Below are 20,380 nucleotides of genomic sequence, written 5' to 3'. Positions count from 1 at the left end.
CAATTTCAATCATAAATAGAATCTTATACCCATACTAGAAATTTAGATAAAAACTTATAGAAAACATCCGATAATGTATCAAATCAGGGTGAAGGAAATTGGATTTATTATTATGTTATCCTTCGATAGATTGAAAGGTAACATCGAGAGGATTACGTGTAGTTAAAATGTGTTTTGTTAGGTTAAAGGTCTAGTTTCAGCATGATTTCGACGGAATAAATTACACGAATTATTTGGTCATTTGGTAGATTTTGGTATGCTTTAGGATAAATGAGCTGTTTCCATCAACATGCTAGAAAGCTGTATTACTGTGGTCAACTGAAACTGTATTTTACATCTATTTAATAAAAAGTAAAATATTTCGGGACAATTTTTACACACGGCACGATCTGATCCCATGCTAAGCTTCCGCTTGTGTTATGGAAACCAGATGGCTGATAAACATACATAATATATAATTTTAAATAAATACTTATAACCCAGACACAGAGCAAACATCTATGTTCATCACACAAATATTTGCCCCGGGTGGGAATCGAACCTACGACCAGTGGTTTGGAAGGCAGGGTCACTACCAACCAAGCCAACCGGTCAGTCGATTTTAATCAGTCTTTAACTTTCTTAAGGATAAGGTTATCCTTACGATATGTCCCACTATATTGATTCGTTTCTGTTGTTTGTTTAATTGTAGTTTGCTTTTTAGGTTTTTGACAATAATATGTTTAGTTTTTGTTGTATTAACTACTAACTTTCGGTCCGCGACTTCGTCCTTATCCTAAGTCCTTTTTCTATATTTTCACCCAAATTTTATTCAATTCGGTGCAGTGGTATAGACGTGAAGAAGCAAAAGATAGACAGACGGACAAACCTACTTTCGCATTCATAATATCATAATAGTAGAGAAGTAAGGATAAGCTTATCAATATGCTAAGGACATGTTTCTCAGCTCATGTGTAGAAATGGAACGAAAGAAGATATTTCATGAATAATGTATCGAAATATCTGAGATGATATTATTGCATTAAATCCAATTAAAATAAATTGTTGGTGTCTTATGATATAAAAACTAGATTTCCGTCCGCGGCTTCGCCCGCGTTTGCAAAGGAAAACCCGCATAGTTCCCGTTCCCGTGGGATTTCCGGGATAAAAACTATCCTATGTGTTAATCCAAGTTACCCTCTATATGTGTGCTAAATTTCATTGTAATCGGTTCAGTAGTTTTTACGTGAAAGAGTAACAAACATCCATACGTCCATACATCCTTACAAACTTTCGCCTTTATAATATATATTAGATAGATATTAGATAAATCGCAAAATCATAATCATAATTGTATTATTTTTACTAACATAATTTTTAAGTTATTAATTGTTACTAACAAAATGAGTCCTCTTGAATAAATGAATGAAATGTGTTGGTAAGCGCATAACTCGAGAACAGCCAAACCGATTTCGTTAATTATTTTTTTATAATATTCCTTGAAGCACTAGGATGGTTCTTATGGATAGAAAACGTAAACAAGTACCGCTATTATTAAAAAAGAAGGATTTTTTGCAAGTGGTATGTATGTAAATACTTATTGCTAAAATAAAACCTTTTCAATATACAAAAAGAAAACAAAATTTCAATTTATTGGCAATGTCATCAAAGACTTCCAATTATATAAATAATAAATTAAAAGACTGTGTTGAAAATGGGACCAAAAGGTTCTGAACCATATGTTATCCCAAGCCATTGTGAATTTCAAAGCATTAAGGGCATACCACAATTGGAGCTGCTTGAAAAGGAATTAGCCAAGAAGGGTTTGAAAGACCCTTGGATGAGGTATAGGAACTATTATATGCCCTATTATTCAAGGTTTTAATTAATTACCCAAATTTGACTAAAAAGATCTAAAATAGTAAACATTTTTTGAATTGATTTTTTTTTTCAAAATAAAAGTCCAGCAGTCCATTTCCATAGAAGTCTACTTAAGGTAGTTAGGTAGGTAAGGTTTAAACTATTTAAAGGAAGTTATAAAAATTAAAAACATCTCAGGCAGGTAAGCAAATAGTTGAGCAATTAAAAGTTAGCCAAGGGAATTAGAATTTAATTGAAAATCCAAGGTTTGCAAACATCTAAAAATAGAGTAAAAAATCCGGTCAACTTTCGTTTAGATTCTTACAAGGGTTTCGTAATTTTGTAAAATCGTTATAAATTTTTAATAAGCTAACATTTACTTAGATTCAAAAGAAAAAACATTATTTTGAAGATATAACAGGCTTAATTCTATTATCAGGGCTGTATGTGTGTTCATTTTTACTAATTTCGTAGAGTTTATGAAATATGTAGGTAAATAATATAATGTTGTGCACAACTACATAGAATTATATTATCTGTGCTACTACTTAGTACTAAATATAACAGTTCTTAAAATAGGTAAATATGTAAACAGATAGAAATACCACCTGCCTTCATATTAGTTATCCGATCACTTCTAATTTCATGATCCAAATATCCAATATTGTCATATATTTGATAAGTGTAATTTAATATTATTGAGACATTCTTCAGAAAGCCGTATTAGATTTCATATTCGATATTACCTATTATACATAGAACTAGCTGTTCGCCCCGGCTCCGCTCCGGTTGTAATTTTTCAAAATCTAACGCAAAAGACTATCTTAAGTAATTTTCCTGGTTCTAAGCTACCTTCCGAATAATTTTCAGCCAAATCAGTTCAGCCGTTCTTCAGTTATAAATAGTGTAACTAAAATGACTTTATTGCACGCCTCATAAGCGAAGCGTTGAGGTGGGTACTACTGTCACTTCGCGCAAAACATCTGATTTTTCAAACTTAAAATGTCTTTATGTATCATACATTGCACTTGTAAGATAATACATACACACACATATTAAGAAAAAACACTATTTTTAACGTTCATGATATTTTTGATGTCATTTTTGTTATTTAAACTAGTTAAAAAACAGTTTAAAAAAGTTCTGTCTTGGACGTCCGTGTGTCTGTATGTGCGGATCCTTTTTCTTGTTAACACGATAGCGACCGAAATACTTTACTAATCGAGTCTTTTTTTTTCTCTTACGCTTGAGTATGCTCAGGAATAGAACCCTTTCATTTTTCAGGGTCTGATTCGATGTGGTTTAATTGTTATTAAATAAACAAAAATAATAATTAATAAATATTTATTAAAAAAAAATTAGGAGGCGTGCACTTTTGGATTTTCCAAATTATTTTATATAATACTATCTTTCGGCCCTATAATTATTAAAACCTTCCTCTCGAATTACTCTATCTATTTAAATAACCGCATCAAAATCCGTTGCGTAGTTTTAAGCATATAATATACTAGCGGTCCGCCCCGGCTTCGCCCGTGGTACATGTTTACGTTTTCTCTACATAAGAACCATCCTCGTACTTCAAGGAATATAATAAAAAAAGAATTATCGAAATCGGTTCAGCCGTTCTCGAGTTATGCGCTTACCAACACATTTTGCGATTCATTTTTATATATAAGAAGAAGATAAGCATAGGGACAGAGAAAGCGACTTCGTTATAATATACCATTTAGTGATATAGATTATTTCCTACAGGAATGAAATTTGGCGGCATCATCCAGGTTTTGGTACTAAAATGAACAGAGCGGCCAAGCTATTCTTCCGAGGGCTTCCTTTGGGTTTAGGACTTACTATAATAACTGTGGCTTTAGAAAAATTTGCGGGTGGCGGAGCGCATGGTGGTCATGAAGAACATTAGAATGTATTTGAGAAAGGTTCTGAATTAAACTTTATTGTGAATTTGGTGTTTTATTTGTAATAATAATACCAGAATATCAGTTATTGTTGAATCAGATTAGAGAATGAAACTTTTTGGTGAAACTAGAATTTACTCTTTACTTTCTCTAAACTTTGGATAACTTCACCTTTTTAGTGAGGATTTGATTTAATTTTTAGGAAACTATGCTTATTAATTAAATTTCAAATTAAAAATTATAAAAGCAGTTCAGTAGTTATATTACATACAAAAGTTACTTATAGCCTAAAGCATTGTGCTAAAGCGATGTCTTGTTTCTATGTGTAACTTAATATTCGTACGAGAAAAGCAGAAACACGCTTTTTTCTTAAAGATATTCTATTCAATCTTTTCTGATATTTTTCCCTCTGATAAATTTAATTATATTTCTGAAGAAGAAATTTTTATAAAATCATTCCACATAGCATTATCTACATTTTCTCAGTTAAAAGAAAAGTGAACATTTACATACGACTCTTGTTCCGCTAATTGGTAACTCCATACCTAAAGAACATCTGTCAGGCTCGACTAAGCAAGAGAAACATAATTCTAAATCAAAAGGAACTTCATACTTATAGACTACAAGCCCGCATAGGACAAAAATATGGGTCAAATGAACCACCAGGGGACATATCTAGAACGATAGCAGAGCAAAAAATAATAAGATTCATCACTATGCCGTCACTTGTAAGCTGTCCAACTGAGTGCAGATGAGAATTGAAAAGTACAGGTAGACTCGGTAAATTTTGGTCATATGTTTTTGTACGGCATTCTTAACCATCGATAGATCCATTAAAAATAATAAGAAACCGCTCAGTGCCGTACAAAAATGGTGGTCCACCAAGTCGGAATTTTTATTTAATTTCCGAGAGTTACCGGGGGTAAATTTGGTCATTTGACCATGTACGGCATCTGTGTCATACTATTGCTATACTGCTTTTAATCCATTATTCCGCAACGCCGTACAAAAATCATGGGGACAAGGGGAAAAAATCGAGAGTTGTAATCCCCTCTCTTTCCCCACTACAGGGGGTCATTTGACACAACACGAAATAAATTTATTTTTAAAGTATTTTATGCATAGATAATATTTTTTCATGTGCCGTACATTTTCGTTGGTTCAAAGGGGAAAAATCTGAAAAAGAAAAAAATCCATATAACGAAATGTTTGCTTTATATTTTGATAATAAAATATAAATATACATTAATATTAAGAAGCTCGAGGTGGTTAATTATCACCTTGGAAAGTCGGAGTCAGGTGGAATGGACTCCGTTAAATTGATGAACTAATAAAAAAGCTATGAACGAAAAGATGTGAATTATATGCAATCAGCCCATGAATACAGGTAAAGTCACAAGCAAATGCTAGTAATATATACATATTCAAAATGTACAAGTAAAGCGCTTTCAAATGATACCAAACACGGCATATTTATCTTAACTTTATTTTTTTACTCTGTATGTTTTGTCCGCTAGAGGGCGCCACATTAGATTTTGTGAAACCCCATATAGCCTTTAGCTAGCTGATCGCTGGTTATCCAGTGAATAATTCAGACGCTTCTAATGATATGTCATTTGTCGAATTCTGATAAGTAGTTTAGAAGTTACGAGGGAATAGATGAACATATGTACATACATGACCTGTCAAAACCATAACCCTCTTTTTGCTTTGCCGTAGTTGGGTAAAAATATGTTAATGCCGTACTGTATCAAATGGCCATAAAGCACCCTTAAAATTGTAGCTTTCGTCGCTTTCATCAGCCTAAAAGATGTGGTCTGCACAAAAATGTACGGCATCATTTTTTCCTAATTTATCTATGTTAATACTATTTAAAACAACGAATAAAGTGTAGAAAACTATTATATTTCATTAATCTACGATGTTTAAACTTTAACAAAATTTCTGGTTTTGCATTTCTCTATAACTTTTTTTAGAACGGTTTCTTTTGAACGGCAATACTATACAACAATTGAATTTTACAATATCATGTTAAAAAAAAGTTCCCGTACAGGGTCAAATGACCTTACAGCTCTTTATATCAAGAATTCGATGAAATTAAGATGATTATTGGTATACATTTAAAAGAACAATTATTTTTTGACGGCATTGCTTTTAATAGTACTTTTGAGTGCTAGATAATGTTTTGGAACCGAAGCCGTACTTAGTCAAATGACCCCCTGGAGTGGGGAAAGAGAGGGGATTGCAACTCTCGATTTTTTCCCCTTGTCCCCATGATTTTTGTACGGCGTTGCGGAATAATGAATTAAAAGCAGTATAGCAATAGTATGACACAGATGCCGTACATGGTCAAATGACCAAATTTACCCCCGGTAACTCTCGGAAATTAAATAAAAATTCCGACTTGGTGGACCGCCATTTTTGTACGGCACTGAGCGGTTTCTTATTATTTTTAATGGATCTATCGATGGTTAAGAATGCCGTACAAAAACATATGACCAAAATTTACCGAGTCTACCTGTACTTTTCAATTCTCATCTGCACTCAGTTGGACAGCTTACAAGTGACGGCATAGTGATGAATCTTATTATTTTTTGCTCTGCTATCGTTCTAGATATGTCCCCTGGTGGTTCATTTGACCCATATTTTTGTCCTATGCGGGCTTGTAGTCTATTAATAAAAGGCTGCTATTTTTCAGCGCGGAATAAATTCCGAAATGTCTTATTGCTCTTAACGTTTAACTAATGGTCCGGGAGCCAGCAGCAGATTTTATGACCAAGTTCCTCTCAAGCGGTAATTAGTAAAATGCATCAAAGTATAGTATTATGAAGCCTCGTGAACGTCAGCTGGAGCTCGGTTGGGGGGAAGAGCGGTTGTAGCCTCCCGTATCAGCTGACGGTTTTTCCACCAAGATACAGCCAGCTGACATATATATTTATCCACAGTTACATATAAGGTATCATCAGGTAAATTTTTGTTTGAGAGGAAATAACGGAAAATAAATTTTTCTTTAAATTTAACTTTCATGTTCGAGACACCAGCTGACGTATACTACACCATGTTGTAACCAGCTGACTATTTTTTTTCGTTGAGATATTGGGTTAGCTACAATTTGACAAATTTTTAGCTGAGAGGAAATGAATGAATGAATGTATTTTTTTTCCTATGTGCGTGGGAGGCACCCCCCCAACCGAGCGCCAGCTGACGTTCACGAGGCTTTATAATACTATACTCTCATGCGTCTGACGAATTATCTCTTGAGAGGAAATAGTTAACCAAATTTGCACCTGGCTCCCTAACCATAAGTCCGACTGTTCTAGAAAGAAATTGAGTCGAACGAGCAAATTTTATTCAAATTGTTACTTACAATCGTGAAATTTCATCAATCACGAATAAAGCGGTACAAGAAAGCCATCCGGTTTTGTTGTTTGATAATGTTCCTTTTGTTGTTGGGATAAGGTAGGGTTTTGAGTGGGTATAGTGAGGTCTATGTCTATTCAGAGAGCAGACCTCAAGACCCATCCAACCTAATAGACAGCCATCACGCAAACACAATTGAAAGCTTTGTTCTTGGCATTGTTTGCAAAATAAGTTAAACGTATATAATTATGGTTGGTGTTGTTTATTAGCTATAAAGGGTTTTAAATTTCGACTTTATTTGAAGACAAAATGGGAAATAGAAAATTGCGGAAAGTATTATGTTTATTGTTTGTATGAAGCGAATTTTTCAAATCGGACCAGTAGTTCCCAAGATTAGCGCGTTAAAACAAACAAACAAACTCTTCAGCTCTATAATATTAGTATAGATTGTTTCAAATTGGATTGGTATAAAGTATATGAATCTAGGCATCATTTTTGCTTAATTTATTTATTATAGAAACGAAGATATAATATTATACTACAGGAGACAAGAGGTCTAAGTATAATCAATGGGACAAAAGAGTAACAAACACGCACACATCCTCACAAACTTTCGCAATTATAATAGATACTAGCTTTCCACCCGCAGCTTCGCCCGCGCAGTCAAAGAAAAACCCGCATAGTTCCCGTTCCCGTGGGATTTCCGGGATAAAACCTATCCTATTTCCCGGGATAAAAAGTAGCCTATGTCCTTTTTCGGATATCAAGATATTTCTACACCAAATTTCACGCAAATTGGTTCAGTAAGTAGTAAGGCGTAATTGAGTAACAGACAGATAGACAGAGTTACTTTCGCATTTATAATATTAGTATGGATTAGTAGGATAGGATAGGATTATTACTAGATACAATATTATGTATATTCTAAATCCACTATATTCCTTAACTTTCTACGATAAAGTAAAACCATATGACATTCGTCCACATAAAACAACGAACCAATAAATAGCAGCAATACAAACTTTGCTAGCTCAGTTACATATCGTTGAAAACACGAACAATGGTTAAATATCAGCAAGCATTTACCCTTACTACGAGTTCGCAATCGACTCTGCATTTGGTAGCGAGTACAAAATTAAAAATTCATTTGGTCATTGCTTCAACACGTGGAATTAACTGCAATGGAATCTAGATAGTATCAGTTATCGTTTCTCATAGTAGGTACCGATCAATTACTTCTATAGAAAACGTTACGTGAATCGCTAGTGGTAAGTTTTTAATAAGTTTTTTTTATTTACAATACCCATACTACCGAAATAAGTATTTTAAGTGACCTGTTATAATTTTCCATACAATCTTTTTACGCAGTCGGCCAGTAAGATCACTGTAAATTGATGGTAGTATATAGGCGTACTGTACGCCGTAGATAGTCTTAGAGTAAAGCGCGTCACACACGGTGAAGATACTATAATATTAAATATTATATTATCTTCACTAATATTATAGTATCAGATAAAATTTTTATCTTAAGATACTGTTATATTTTATATTACAGTATCTTAACGCATCCGGTATCAGCGTTCGGACCATCATTTTTCTTTTTGTCATTGCGTACTAAGTCCTGTAGAACCGCCATCCTGTTACAAATGACGCGAAACGTGGACGCGTATTTAAGTCCGAACGCTGATACCGGATGCGTTAAGATACTGTAATATAAAATATAACAGTATCTTAAGATAAAATTTTATAGTATCTTCACCGTGTGTGACGCGCTTTAGAAAGCTATCAAAATCTTCTCCCAGAGTCTTGTAGCGTATTCTATAGATAATCGATACCATGACACCTAATTTGAAAGACTCTCGAGAAATACTGTTTCAATTGTAGTTTACTATCGAATGCAGTAAACGCGAGATTAACTAACTCACGGTAAGTTACTCCCCATGGTAAGGGATGGAGATTAGAGAAACGGCCTGATATGAGAGATTAGTTGTCTCTGTACATTTCATGAAGGTTTTACTCAAAGCGAAAGATTTCGTTATTCAAGTTTATGATTCTTTTTCTCGTTTTCAATAGCGGGAGTGTTGAATACACGGAAAATTAAATTGTTTATAACTAGTTATTATTGCTAGAGGGTTAAAAATTGTTAGTTATATTCTCACCAGTTCTCATTAATAATATGGTATTGTATGATAATGTAAATTATCTTAATTTATTGTATGCTGAAATTTTTGAGTTTTTGCTTCTTATTGAGGCAATGGTGAGATACCTTTCAAATGGGTTTTCGTACAAGTGGGATGGAGTGACAAAATGTAAAGTGCACTTATATTATACATACTAGGTTTCCGCCCGCGGCTTCGCCCGCGCAGTCAAAGAAAACACGCACAGTTCCCGTTCCCGTGGGATTTCCAGGATTGCGTCATTTTTCCGGGATAAAAAGTAGCTTATGTCCTTTCTCGGGTATCAAAATATCTCCATACCAAATTTCATGAAAATTATTTCAGTAGTTTAGGCGTGATTGAGTAACAGACAGACAGACATAGTTACTTTCGCATTTATACGTAATATTAATATAGTATGGATTATTTATATATTGTATCTATTGCGTATATAAACGTACTGACGTTTGTCGGTACTAACAATTAAAATGCGAGAGTATCTATCTAATAAAAAAATAGTAATCTATACTAATATTATAAATGCGAAAGTAACTCTGTCTGTCTGTCTGTTACTCAATCACACCTTAACTAATGAACCAATTTGCATGAAATTTGGTATAGAGATATTTTGATATCCGAGAAAAGACATAGGCTACTTTTTATCCCGGGAAATAGGAGAGGGTTTTATCCCGGAAATCCCACGGGAACGGGAACTATGCGGGTTTTTCTTTGACTGCGCAGGCGAAGCTGCGGATGGAAAGCTAGTCATGAAATATAGTATAAACTTTTTGAAATTAATGTATGGGGATTCACACATATAATGATTCATATTAATTACAAATGAAATAATAAACACAGAGAGAGTAAGTATTAATAGATCTATTATATGAGTATTAAATATCATTAATCAACATCATATTCAAATAATTTATATCAATAAAATGTTTTGAAATTCTCTATTTGCTTGTTTAAGTATATATTTTAACATTCAATTCATTACATTTACATCCTAAATACTCAAAGCAAAGCTTGTTTTTGATATTTACACTTATAATAGTTTCATATAATTAATTTAAATGGAATTTTTTGAAGGAAACCATTCCTAATTACATTGTAACTAAATGAAGAATGGAGTAAAATGTATGGATATCTGCTCTAACGGTTATAATATTATTATTTCTTTATGTTATCACTATGGAAGCGCCTGACCACGATCTCGCCTGATGGTAAGCTGAGATGTAACCTGAGATGGAACGGGCTTCCCTAGAAAACCCGTTACCCGTACCCGTTCACTATACGCTTGAAGACCTTCAGGTTATTTTCACTACATAGTATAAAACAAAGTCGCTTTCTATGTCCCTATGTATGCTTAAATCTTTAAAACCTTGCAACGGATTTTGATGCGGTTTTTTTTTAATAGATAGAGGAATTCAAGAGGAAGGTTTTAGTTTAATAAAATTTATTATGTTTAGGACAAAGCGGGCAAAGCTGCGGGTGGAAAGCTAATCTTATCTATATAAATAAAAATGAATCCCCAAATGTGTTGCAAATCTCTAGAACAGCTGAACCGATTTCGTAATTCTTAATGTTCTAGTATATGTACATTCCTTTGCCTTCTATTTATATGTATAATATTTATAACGTGTAATATTGTTTATTTTATTAATATAATTTCTATCCCTCTATACTTCGGTCTGTAGCTGTACTTCAAACAATGGGGGCCACTGAAAATCAGTGCTGTGCTGTTGAAGGCACAGCTTAATACTGAGTTGGTCCCCTTTTTGCTAAAGGTCTGCCACACTTTTGTCTTTTTCTGTGTTTTTTGTATTCCTTATTCTTTTCATTATATCTGTTGTTGGCTTTTGGCGAAATAAATTATTCTTATTCTTATTCTAATTCATTTTTTTATATTCCTTGAAGTACGAGGATGGTTCTTATGGAGAGAAAACGTAAACATGTACCACGGGCGATGCCGGGGTGAACCCGAATAAATACTTGTATTATGTAGTATATTGTGTTGATAGATGAGTAACTTTAGCGACTTTTTCCAAAAGAGTAGGTACATATAAAGATCTTGATTGACGAAAATAGCTGTGAAATCACTGTTATTGTAATTCGTGACTGAAATAAAAATACCAGTGATTTAACAGAAGTTACTTTCATTCCAATCACGTCAATCAAAAATTCTCTTTGGGGACCCAAAATATCTCATATTGTATATAGATTCAGATATCTTCGTAATAAATATAAATTATTGAAGTTTATTTTTGGTCATGATTCCAATTTTCGCGCTTATATTAGTCGGTACCTACTTATATTAGATGTTTTATTATTATCTACTTTTTTCTTTTGTTCATAATATTATTGGTTGAGCTTTTTAATATAATCTTGTCAATGTAGATACTTTTCATCTCACCAAGATAATGTTCACATGAATTAAGTTCCTTGATATCTTATTAACAAAAATAGTAGGTCTCCAGCTAGCAGATAAATGATTTAACAATAGATATATTATATTTATACAGATACAGAACAAAGTACAAACGCTCTCTTTGAAGGCGGTTAAAATATTGATAATCTATGTCAATACAGACATGTGCATACGATTATATCGATGCTGAAATAGCTTTAAATTTTCAATACCAAACACGTGCGTGCCTCTTATCAGAATTGCGTATAAGGATTATAATAATTATGCCAAGGTATACTCCATTGACCAAGAACATTAATAGGCAAGACTTGAGCAATCTTTTATATTGATTTATGAATGATTAGGCCGCAGTGTACCTAGTCTAGGCAAAGATTATCACTTAATTCTATTATTTTGAATTTGAATTTGAATTTGAAACTCAGCTACTACTACAAAAAGCGAAAATTTAATTTTCAGTCACTCATAACAGCACTTGTTTCATATAATTTAAGATTTATGCAGAAGCAGTTCTTTTCAAACTAATAATCTTCTTATATATAAAAATGAATCGCAAAATGTGTTGGTAAGCGCATAACTCGAGAACGGCTGAACCGATTTCGATGATTCTTTTTTTATTATATTCCTTGAAGTACGAGGATGGTTCTTACGTAGAGAAAACGTAAATATGTACCACGGGCGAAGCCGGGGCGGACCGCTAGTTCCATATAAAAACAAACTCCAGGATCATGTACACATTCAATGGTGAAAGAATTATCGAAATCGGTCCAGAAGCTCCTGATATAGCGCGTTCAAACAAACAAACTCTTCAGCTTTATATTATTTGTATAGACTAGTTAACCCGTGTCCACTTTGCCGGACTTTGCCGGACGTCAAACAATGTTTATCGGCTTAACTTCGCAGCTAGGGAAGTTTTATAAAAACTTTCTTTATTTTTTTCTCCCTTTAAAGTACGAACTTGAAACCCTTTCTTATTTATTTCCTGCACTATAAAATAAGGCATGGTGTACAATTTTTTGTTGTATATTCTTCTAAGTAGGCATTTCTTAAGGTTCGTCGTTAAGTCAGCTTTTTTAAATTGGTGTTGAAACATAAAGATTTACACTATATAGGGTCTTTAATTGCTTTATATTGGCAAAATATTTTTAAATCGGTTCAACAACCTACAACATCAAAAGATCTTGATAATATTAGTAAAGATTGTTTGTGAAGTGTATATAATTTTTATGTAAAAAATAAATTGGTTGTCTGTAAAGTCGGTTTACTGACGATAGTTGAACGTGACAACGTCCGATTGTGCTTCTTTGTCAGCGCTCTCACTTGCACTTCAAGCCTACATGAAACGCCTCAGAGCGAGGTAACGCCGCATGAGTCATGTTTTTTCGTGCGTGCAGCCGGCTCTATCGAATTATAAGAAAGAAAGAAAGAAAGAAAGATCATTTATTTGACTCCACAAAAAAATAAAATAAGACGTTGTCACGTCAAAAAAAATTATAAAAAACCTTAATGCTTTGCTGTTTGCATCACTTTAATACAATTCAGTTTGGATGGGCTTAAAATATTGCCAATATAATATTGAAACAGATAACTTGGAAATAAAACAAGAAAATCCTAATCACAGTAAGAACCTGTGACTTCTAATATTGAAGTTTATAAACCTTTATCGTTGTCCTTTAGGGCAGGCCATTAACTCAATTATATCAACAACTACCGTATCACTTATCATCAAAACCACAACAAGCCCTAAGAGCGTATACGCACTATGCGGGTAGCCGCATTGCGGGTAGCCGTCCGGCTGACCGCAAGCACAATTATGTACGTAATATTCATTTCTATGCGCACTGTGCGGTCTGCGGTAGCCGCATCGCAATGCGCATAGAAATGAATATTACGTACATAATTGTGCTTGCGGTCAGCCGGACCGCTACCCGCAATGCCGCTACCCGCATAGTGCGTATACGCTGTAAGAATTATCAGATAAATCTTCTGCATTTGTAAATAAACATAGCCCTTTATCTGATACTTCAACAATTAACCATATCTGTCAAAATGGTGTGAAGGTCACCCTATCAGGCAGATAGCCAGCCCTTTTGCAATTCACAGGTATAAAATCAGTTTCATTAATTGACAATCTCGTTAGTAAATTAGTAAAATGTTGATGTTAGTGTTTGGTGTTTGCCTTGTCGGGTATTCGGGTAAGTTTGAGTTTGAGTTTGACTGTGCAAAATTTTAGTTAATTTAATTATAGTTTTGTTATTGTGATGACTAGTGGATAGTTTATGTATGTTGCAATTATCATTAGACATCTGTGAGACTATTCATAAGAATTGATTAATATTAGACAGAAGAGTACTGGACGGATGACTCTGCGTTTTTCGGTACTCTATTCTGAATTTTTTTCTTTAAATAAATAAAAAAAAAGTCAAAACTTCGTCCAAAGCTTCTATCTTCTACATTCTATCCATCTTTACAGTAAAATTATGTACCTATCTAATCATTATTGTGGTTGATATGATGCCACAGTGAGCTAAAAATCACACCTGTCCTTGTACTCTTACAAGCCTAATAAATTCGAAGTGTAAAATTTCTCGTAAACAATAACAATTAAAATGACACCTATCCTAGTAAGAGAACCTAATGTAGACTTTTAAAATTTCCTAGTATCCACACCAGCCATAGAAGATACTAGGATAGTAGGAGGTGAAGATGTTGACATTACTGAGGTGCCGTATCAAGTCTCCTTGATGTTCAGAGGAAGGCATACATGTGGTGGTGCTATTATTTCCAATGATCTTGTGATCACTGCTGCTCATTGTTTGGTTGGGTAAGTTGGAGGTGAAGAATTATAGCATGCTACAGCTATTTATCGAGAAATATTATAAACCTAGAGTCAGGAATAGCATACAGTTGGAAAGCTAATATGCTATTTCAAACTAGAATTTATTACTATAAAATTTCATCTGGAAGTCAAAACTGTTTAGTAGTTTATGCAAAATGATAAGTCCATTCATTCTTACAAACTTGTTCGTTTATAATAGTAATGTAATAAAGGAATATTTGAATAATTGCGTATGTTTCTTAATCTTATAAAAAATTTGTTATAATATCAAAAGCTACATCGGAGTTATTCACTGCAATACAATTTTTAAGACGAACATTTAAATACCAAGAACGGGAAGAAAATCAATTAGATCACTTCTGCCATTTTTATACCACACCTTTTTCGATGATAGAAGAGTTTCAAAATTCTGACTCTAACGGTGTTCTTACAGTTCCCTCCCAAGTAATCTTCAAATCCGAGCTGGCTCTTCCTCCAGCCGAACTGGCGGTGAAATCTACCAAGTTGGTGACTACGTATACCACTCTAACTTCACATACAGTAGAATGGACTGTGACATTGGTGTGCTGTGGCTCTCCCAGCCTATAGAGTTCAATGAAAGAGTAGCACCTATAGATTTGTACGAACAGGATGAAGAAATAGAGGATGGTGATGAGACGATTGTTACTGGATGGGGCAATTTAAGGGTAAGTATTGTATCGGAATGTTGAGGTTAGAAGCTTCTGGTAATAATGAATTAATTGAAATATAAGTTGATATTATTGACCACGTTGATATTAAAAGATGTATTTGTCTACACGCCTGTTAATTTATAATAGCAATCGCGCGCGCACCGACATGGATTGTCATTTTTATTTATTATTTATTGGCCGGGTAGAATGTATTTTTTACTCATAAAGAAACCTTTGTACAAATGGGGCGTTGGTGTTGAAAATAAAATCTATATACCAGGAATATTGAGTTTCCCTAAAGAGATTCCAGTTCCCATGCCTAAAGCGGGAGCAGTATTCCATATTATCAAATGGCAATTCAGTCAGTTTGATATAAAGTTACCAAGGTATCGTTAGTAATGTATAATAAAAAGGAACTAAAAGTAGTTCATCAGATGAAAATCAACTAGCATTCTCGACTTTCCGGAATTTGTGATTAAAAATGTCTGAATCTAAGGTTATTTTCCTTTTCTATAAGTCTCGTTTCTTACATACAAAAATGTTCTCTTCTGATCCAAATGAAAGCATTTAAATCAAATTATTTATATCGCTTAAGTTTATTTTGTTCCTTTTTGTTCCAGGAAGGTGGTGGCTCTCCACAAACTCTTCAAATAGTATCTGTACCAACAGTGAGTGAAGGCATGTGCAGCAGGGCGTATTCACCACTATATAGGATCACCAAGTCGATGCTTTGTGCCGGTGTACCTGAAGGTGGAAAGGATGCTTGTCAGGTAAGCCAAAAACATAATGAGGAAAAAATATTATACAATCGAATGTAAAAATTTAATACAGATAGACTGCTGTTTGTTGATATATTTGTACCACTTCAAGAGGTACGTTGCGATGTAATAAATAGTCATTTGGATAGAGATGAAAAGCCATTTTTAAACATCTTAAAACCATCCAAATAATATTTGTTACAATTTTTGGGTCTTACATCATAAGGAATTTCCTATAACACAAATAATAATAATTATGTCTCGATAAAATGGTAGGACTTGGTAAGATTAAAATTGAAGTGCATGTTAAGTAGACAAGTTAAGACAATTATTTTTTAATCTAATCGGAATCAAATTCTTCCTATTTCACAATTTTGAAGAGGGTAATTATGAAAATTCAACAACAAAGCTTACCGTAATCTATCAGATCCAAGTAGCATAAATATTGAAGCCGGTTTCCAGAAAATTCTTCAAAGATTTAATACCAGCTATTTTAAAAGGTGCAAATAAAATAACTAGAGCAAAATAATAAGAGCTAGTTTATGTAATGGCAAGTTTTATACACCTCATAATTGAAAACTTCAAGGCAATTTGCATAATGACTTTGTTACTTGAATATTTTTGAGTTTATTTCAATATTTTAGCTCATTTAAATTATGAAGAAGTGTTCTTTTTTAGCTGGAGTTATGATATCTTTGGGAATGAATCTTTTTGTTCTATAGCTTATGAATTATTAATAATATTATGTTCGTATATTAAGTACCTAGTAATATTAGCGATATAACTTGATTATAACAAATTTTTAAGGTCTTATTGAAATGCAATATTGATTTTTTTAAATCTAGATGTGATAATGCATGCAATTTCGTGCATTTCAATCTATAGAACATTGAAATGCACGAAAAAGAAATAATTAAAATACATTTCTTAATATAAAATGCTGAAAAACTTGAAAAGGATACTATAATTCATGTTACAGTCACACCCTTAACATTGGTACCTAGCCGGTAGTTTTATAAAATATCTATTCTTCTGATGGAAAAGTAATAATAATATGTATCTTCCCAGGGTGACAGCGGCGGCCCCCTCGTCCATGACGGCAAGTTAGCGGGTATCGTCTCCTGGGGCCTCGGGTGTGCAAGACCCAACTACCCAGGGGTCTACGCGAAGGTATCTCACCTGAGGGACTGGATAGACGACCAGGTCACGTACTTGAGACTGAAACATATATTTAGAATTTTTTGAGAGATTTTGTATTTTATATAATAAAGGTTTTGAAAATTTGTTTTGTTTTTTATTTCATGTTCTACCACATTGATAAAAACACGGGTGAAAGTAGTACATATACCTTTTTTCAATAATTTAGGGGTAGACGTTTTGTAAAAATGGCTTATAGGGTTATAGGCAATGAAGGAAGAACCTTTCAAATATTTTCCTTTCATCCAAATCGGTGCTATAATTCTGCTGTGGCAGAAGATTTCGCATTTATTACATATTATTTTCATAAAAGTCATTCTATAACAGAATGACCAGCCGCAATAGAGGCTTTGTTTTTGGAAACAGCTAGCCGTAATGTATTACGGCGATTTATACAATGCGACTGCAACTTAATATGTATCAATACAACTAAAATAATAAAATATATAATATTATAAACGATAAACATTGTTTACTACAATTATTATTAGGATGTAATCAGACTTTCGTGTTTTATTAAAACTTAGCTGAGCTTACAGACGCTGTAACTCTATGAAAGGAGCAGTATAAATAGTTGTTCAGTTTTCTGAAATTTTACAATTTTCTGCGCAATTTTCCTTTCATTCCGTAAGAACCTTTTACAAAGTATTAGAAATTTTAAATAAGAAAAGATGAATAGAATCGAGAAAGTCGCTCTCAAGGTGTTACCAAGTGAAATAAAGATTAATTTTTAAATTCATTTACTGATGTAATCTGCACTTGTATTATAGAGCTGAAGAGTTTGTTTGTTTGAACGCGTTAATCTCAGGAACTGTTGATCCGATTTGAAAAATTCTTTCAGTGTAACTTATTATCGAGGAAGGCTATAGTCTATATATTATCATCACCGCGAAAAACCGCGGGCACAGCTATTTTTATTTAGCTATTTTTATATAAAGCTGAGGATTTTGTTAGTTTGTTTGAACCCGCTTATCTCAGGAACTACGGATCTGATTTGAAAAATTATTTCAGCGTTAGATAGCTCATTTATCGAGGAAGGCTATACTATTTTATCCCAACACCAATAGGAGCGAAGTAATGCGCGTAAAACCGCCGTGCACAGTTAGTTTCTATATTTGTAAAATACGCATAATGTATAAGACTACGAAGGTGCAAATAATAATAAGTTAGTAAGCGTACAATTCAAATACAATTAAATTGTTAAATTTCAATTGCAAGTTAAAATTAGGTATCTTTAACCGAAATACGGTTTAACGTAAATGTTTGAAGTTCCTTGTTCCTTTGTGAGGTTTGGAACATACTGTTTCACTAATTGTAATTATTCATAGAATTGTCTTGTAATGAAGTCATGTAACAATTAAGGACTTTATACTATTACATTCAAGGGTTTTATATTGATTATTAATTGTGTATTAACTTTTAATTCTCAAGAAAAACAGACGGGAAATTATTCAAAATCGGTTATATACAAACATTAAAGTGAAACTAATAAAATAGCGTGTTCGAAATACGTCCGATGATTCTAAATATTTGCAATATACTCTACAATTTCCTCTGAAAATAGTTTTAGTACCATTGCATTAATCTGTGACGGAATATCTCGCGTAAAATTGGCTTTCTGTATTATAGACTACAGGCCCATATTGAAAAAGATAATGGTCATTTGAACCACCAGATGTGCAGATGAGAATTCGAAAGTACAGGTAGAGTTTTTTTTTACCCTTGTCTCCATGATTTTTGTACGGCGTTGCGGAATAGTGGATTCAAAGCAGTATTGAAATAGTATGACACAGATGCCGTACTTTCGAATTCTAATCTGCACTCAGTTGGACAGCTTACAAGTGATATATAAGTGATATGGCATATTGCTGAATCTTATTATTTTATGCTCTTATATCGTTCTAGATCGGTCACCTGGTGGTTCAAATGACACATAATTTTTTCAACATGGGCCTGTAGTCTATAATGTTCCTACCTTACATTACATCTCCTAGCATACCTATTGGATTAGGTTCGACGACATGTGATATTTAAAGTTACCTTAATTATAACAGCCTAACCTTCACAACATACCTTTCCTATTGGGAACCAAAATAGACTATGTTCCTACCTGATATTATATCTATTAATATTAATAGTGTTTAATATCAACAGCTAAACAAAGTTTCATAATTCACATGAAATAAGATATTACGAGGCAAGCTTTAAGTGGATAATCGCGTAAATTCTCTAAAATTGAACACTGTTATACTAATACTGTTAAACCCACGCTTAATATAGGCTCAGTAAATATTTACATATAATCAGGTTCGTAAGCTATGATTTCCATTATGAAAAAATTTCTACAATGACGGCTCATCATAGAATTTAAGGCCCTCTTCATTATCGTGATTGCCTCTACTCGCCCAACGCTACCCATTGTGTGCAGTTCCTATGATATATTTCAAATTGAAATAACAAAAAAACTTTGAATAGCAACTAAAAAAGATAGCATCAAAAATCCCTCTTAACAAAGATCTTAACACAAAATCGTACAAACCTCACCGCTAATGAATATAACGTCACATTAGTTCAAGAGTAATGCCAGTACAAACAAACAGTCGTTTTTGGCATATTTATCGACTCTTAATAAGCCGTTCAATTGACCATTGATAACAACGAAAAGGGAAACTATAGTTTTATAGGTGTGGCCATGAATACAGCGTTTTAAAAATTATTCGTATTTATTTAAAATTTAAACTTTCTCAGTTCTAATCTCTACTCGAAAAATAGGCTCTCCTGTCCTAGCGCAACATTTAAGTTGATTTAAATACAATAATATTATAAACCTTGTAATGTCGAGTCTTAAAAAAAAATAATATGTATTAGGTATAATTATTTTAATTCGACAATAGTCCATTAGGAATATCCACACTGAGAAAGCAGCCTTGCGAAGCAGCTCTATCTGAGCTCTATCTGAGTAATTTTACAGCTTCAAGAATATTCCGTTTTAAATATTTAGCATAATAAATTAATGACATGTTCATTTAAATATGTATAAAAAATTTTTTCTTCTGTGTGTGTGTGTGTGTCTTAAATACCTAATGTATTTTACTTCAGCTTTGTTTCTGAATATGAACCAATTTCTTTAATATTATACCTACATAATTAAGTTCAAGTTCTCAATATACTACTGAATCCCCATTCTTATCTTGTTTCAAAATTTAGTTTAAACACGTTTCA

The 20,380-nt window shown here is 33.2% G+C and overlaps 2 protein-coding genes across 2 annotated transcripts; both read left to right on the top strand.

Moving 5' to 3' along the window:
• The first annotated feature begins 1,693 nt into the window (after positions 1-1,693).
• On the top strand, positions 1,694-3,754 carry LOC149898715 (NADH dehydrogenase [ubiquinone] 1 beta subcomplex subunit 3-like). Its single transcript, XM_090114808.1, has 2 exons — positions 1,694-1,824; positions 3,592-3,754. Exons 1-2 carry the CDS (start codon positions 1,694-1,696, stop codon positions 3,752-3,754), a joined length of 294 nt encoding a protein of 97 aa, XP_089970934.1.
• A 10,032-nt stretch (positions 3,755-13,786) lies between these two features.
• Positions 13,787-17,245, top strand: LOC149898714 (vitellin-degrading protease-like). Its single transcript, XM_090115000.1, has 5 exons — positions 13,787-13,888; positions 14,355-14,517; positions 14,966-15,218; positions 15,824-15,973; positions 17,030-17,245. Exons 1-5 carry the CDS (start codon positions 13,846-13,848, stop codon positions 17,204-17,206), a joined length of 786 nt encoding a protein of 261 aa, XP_089971126.1. The 5' UTR covers positions 13,787-13,845; the 3' UTR covers positions 17,207-17,245.
• The last annotated feature ends 3,135 nt before the right edge of the window (positions 17,246-20,380 follow it).

This window comes from Colias eurytheme, chromosome 22 (genome assembly GCF_061535395.1).
Source record: "Colias eurytheme isolate Ceu_HAF_F1 chromosome 22, ilColEury1 Martin Lab GWU primary, whole genome shotgun sequence".
NCBI classification, from domain to species: Eukaryota; Metazoa; Arthropoda; class Insecta; order Lepidoptera; family Pieridae; genus Colias; species Colias eurytheme.
This window is presented reverse-complemented; position numbering and strand designations above follow the sequence as displayed.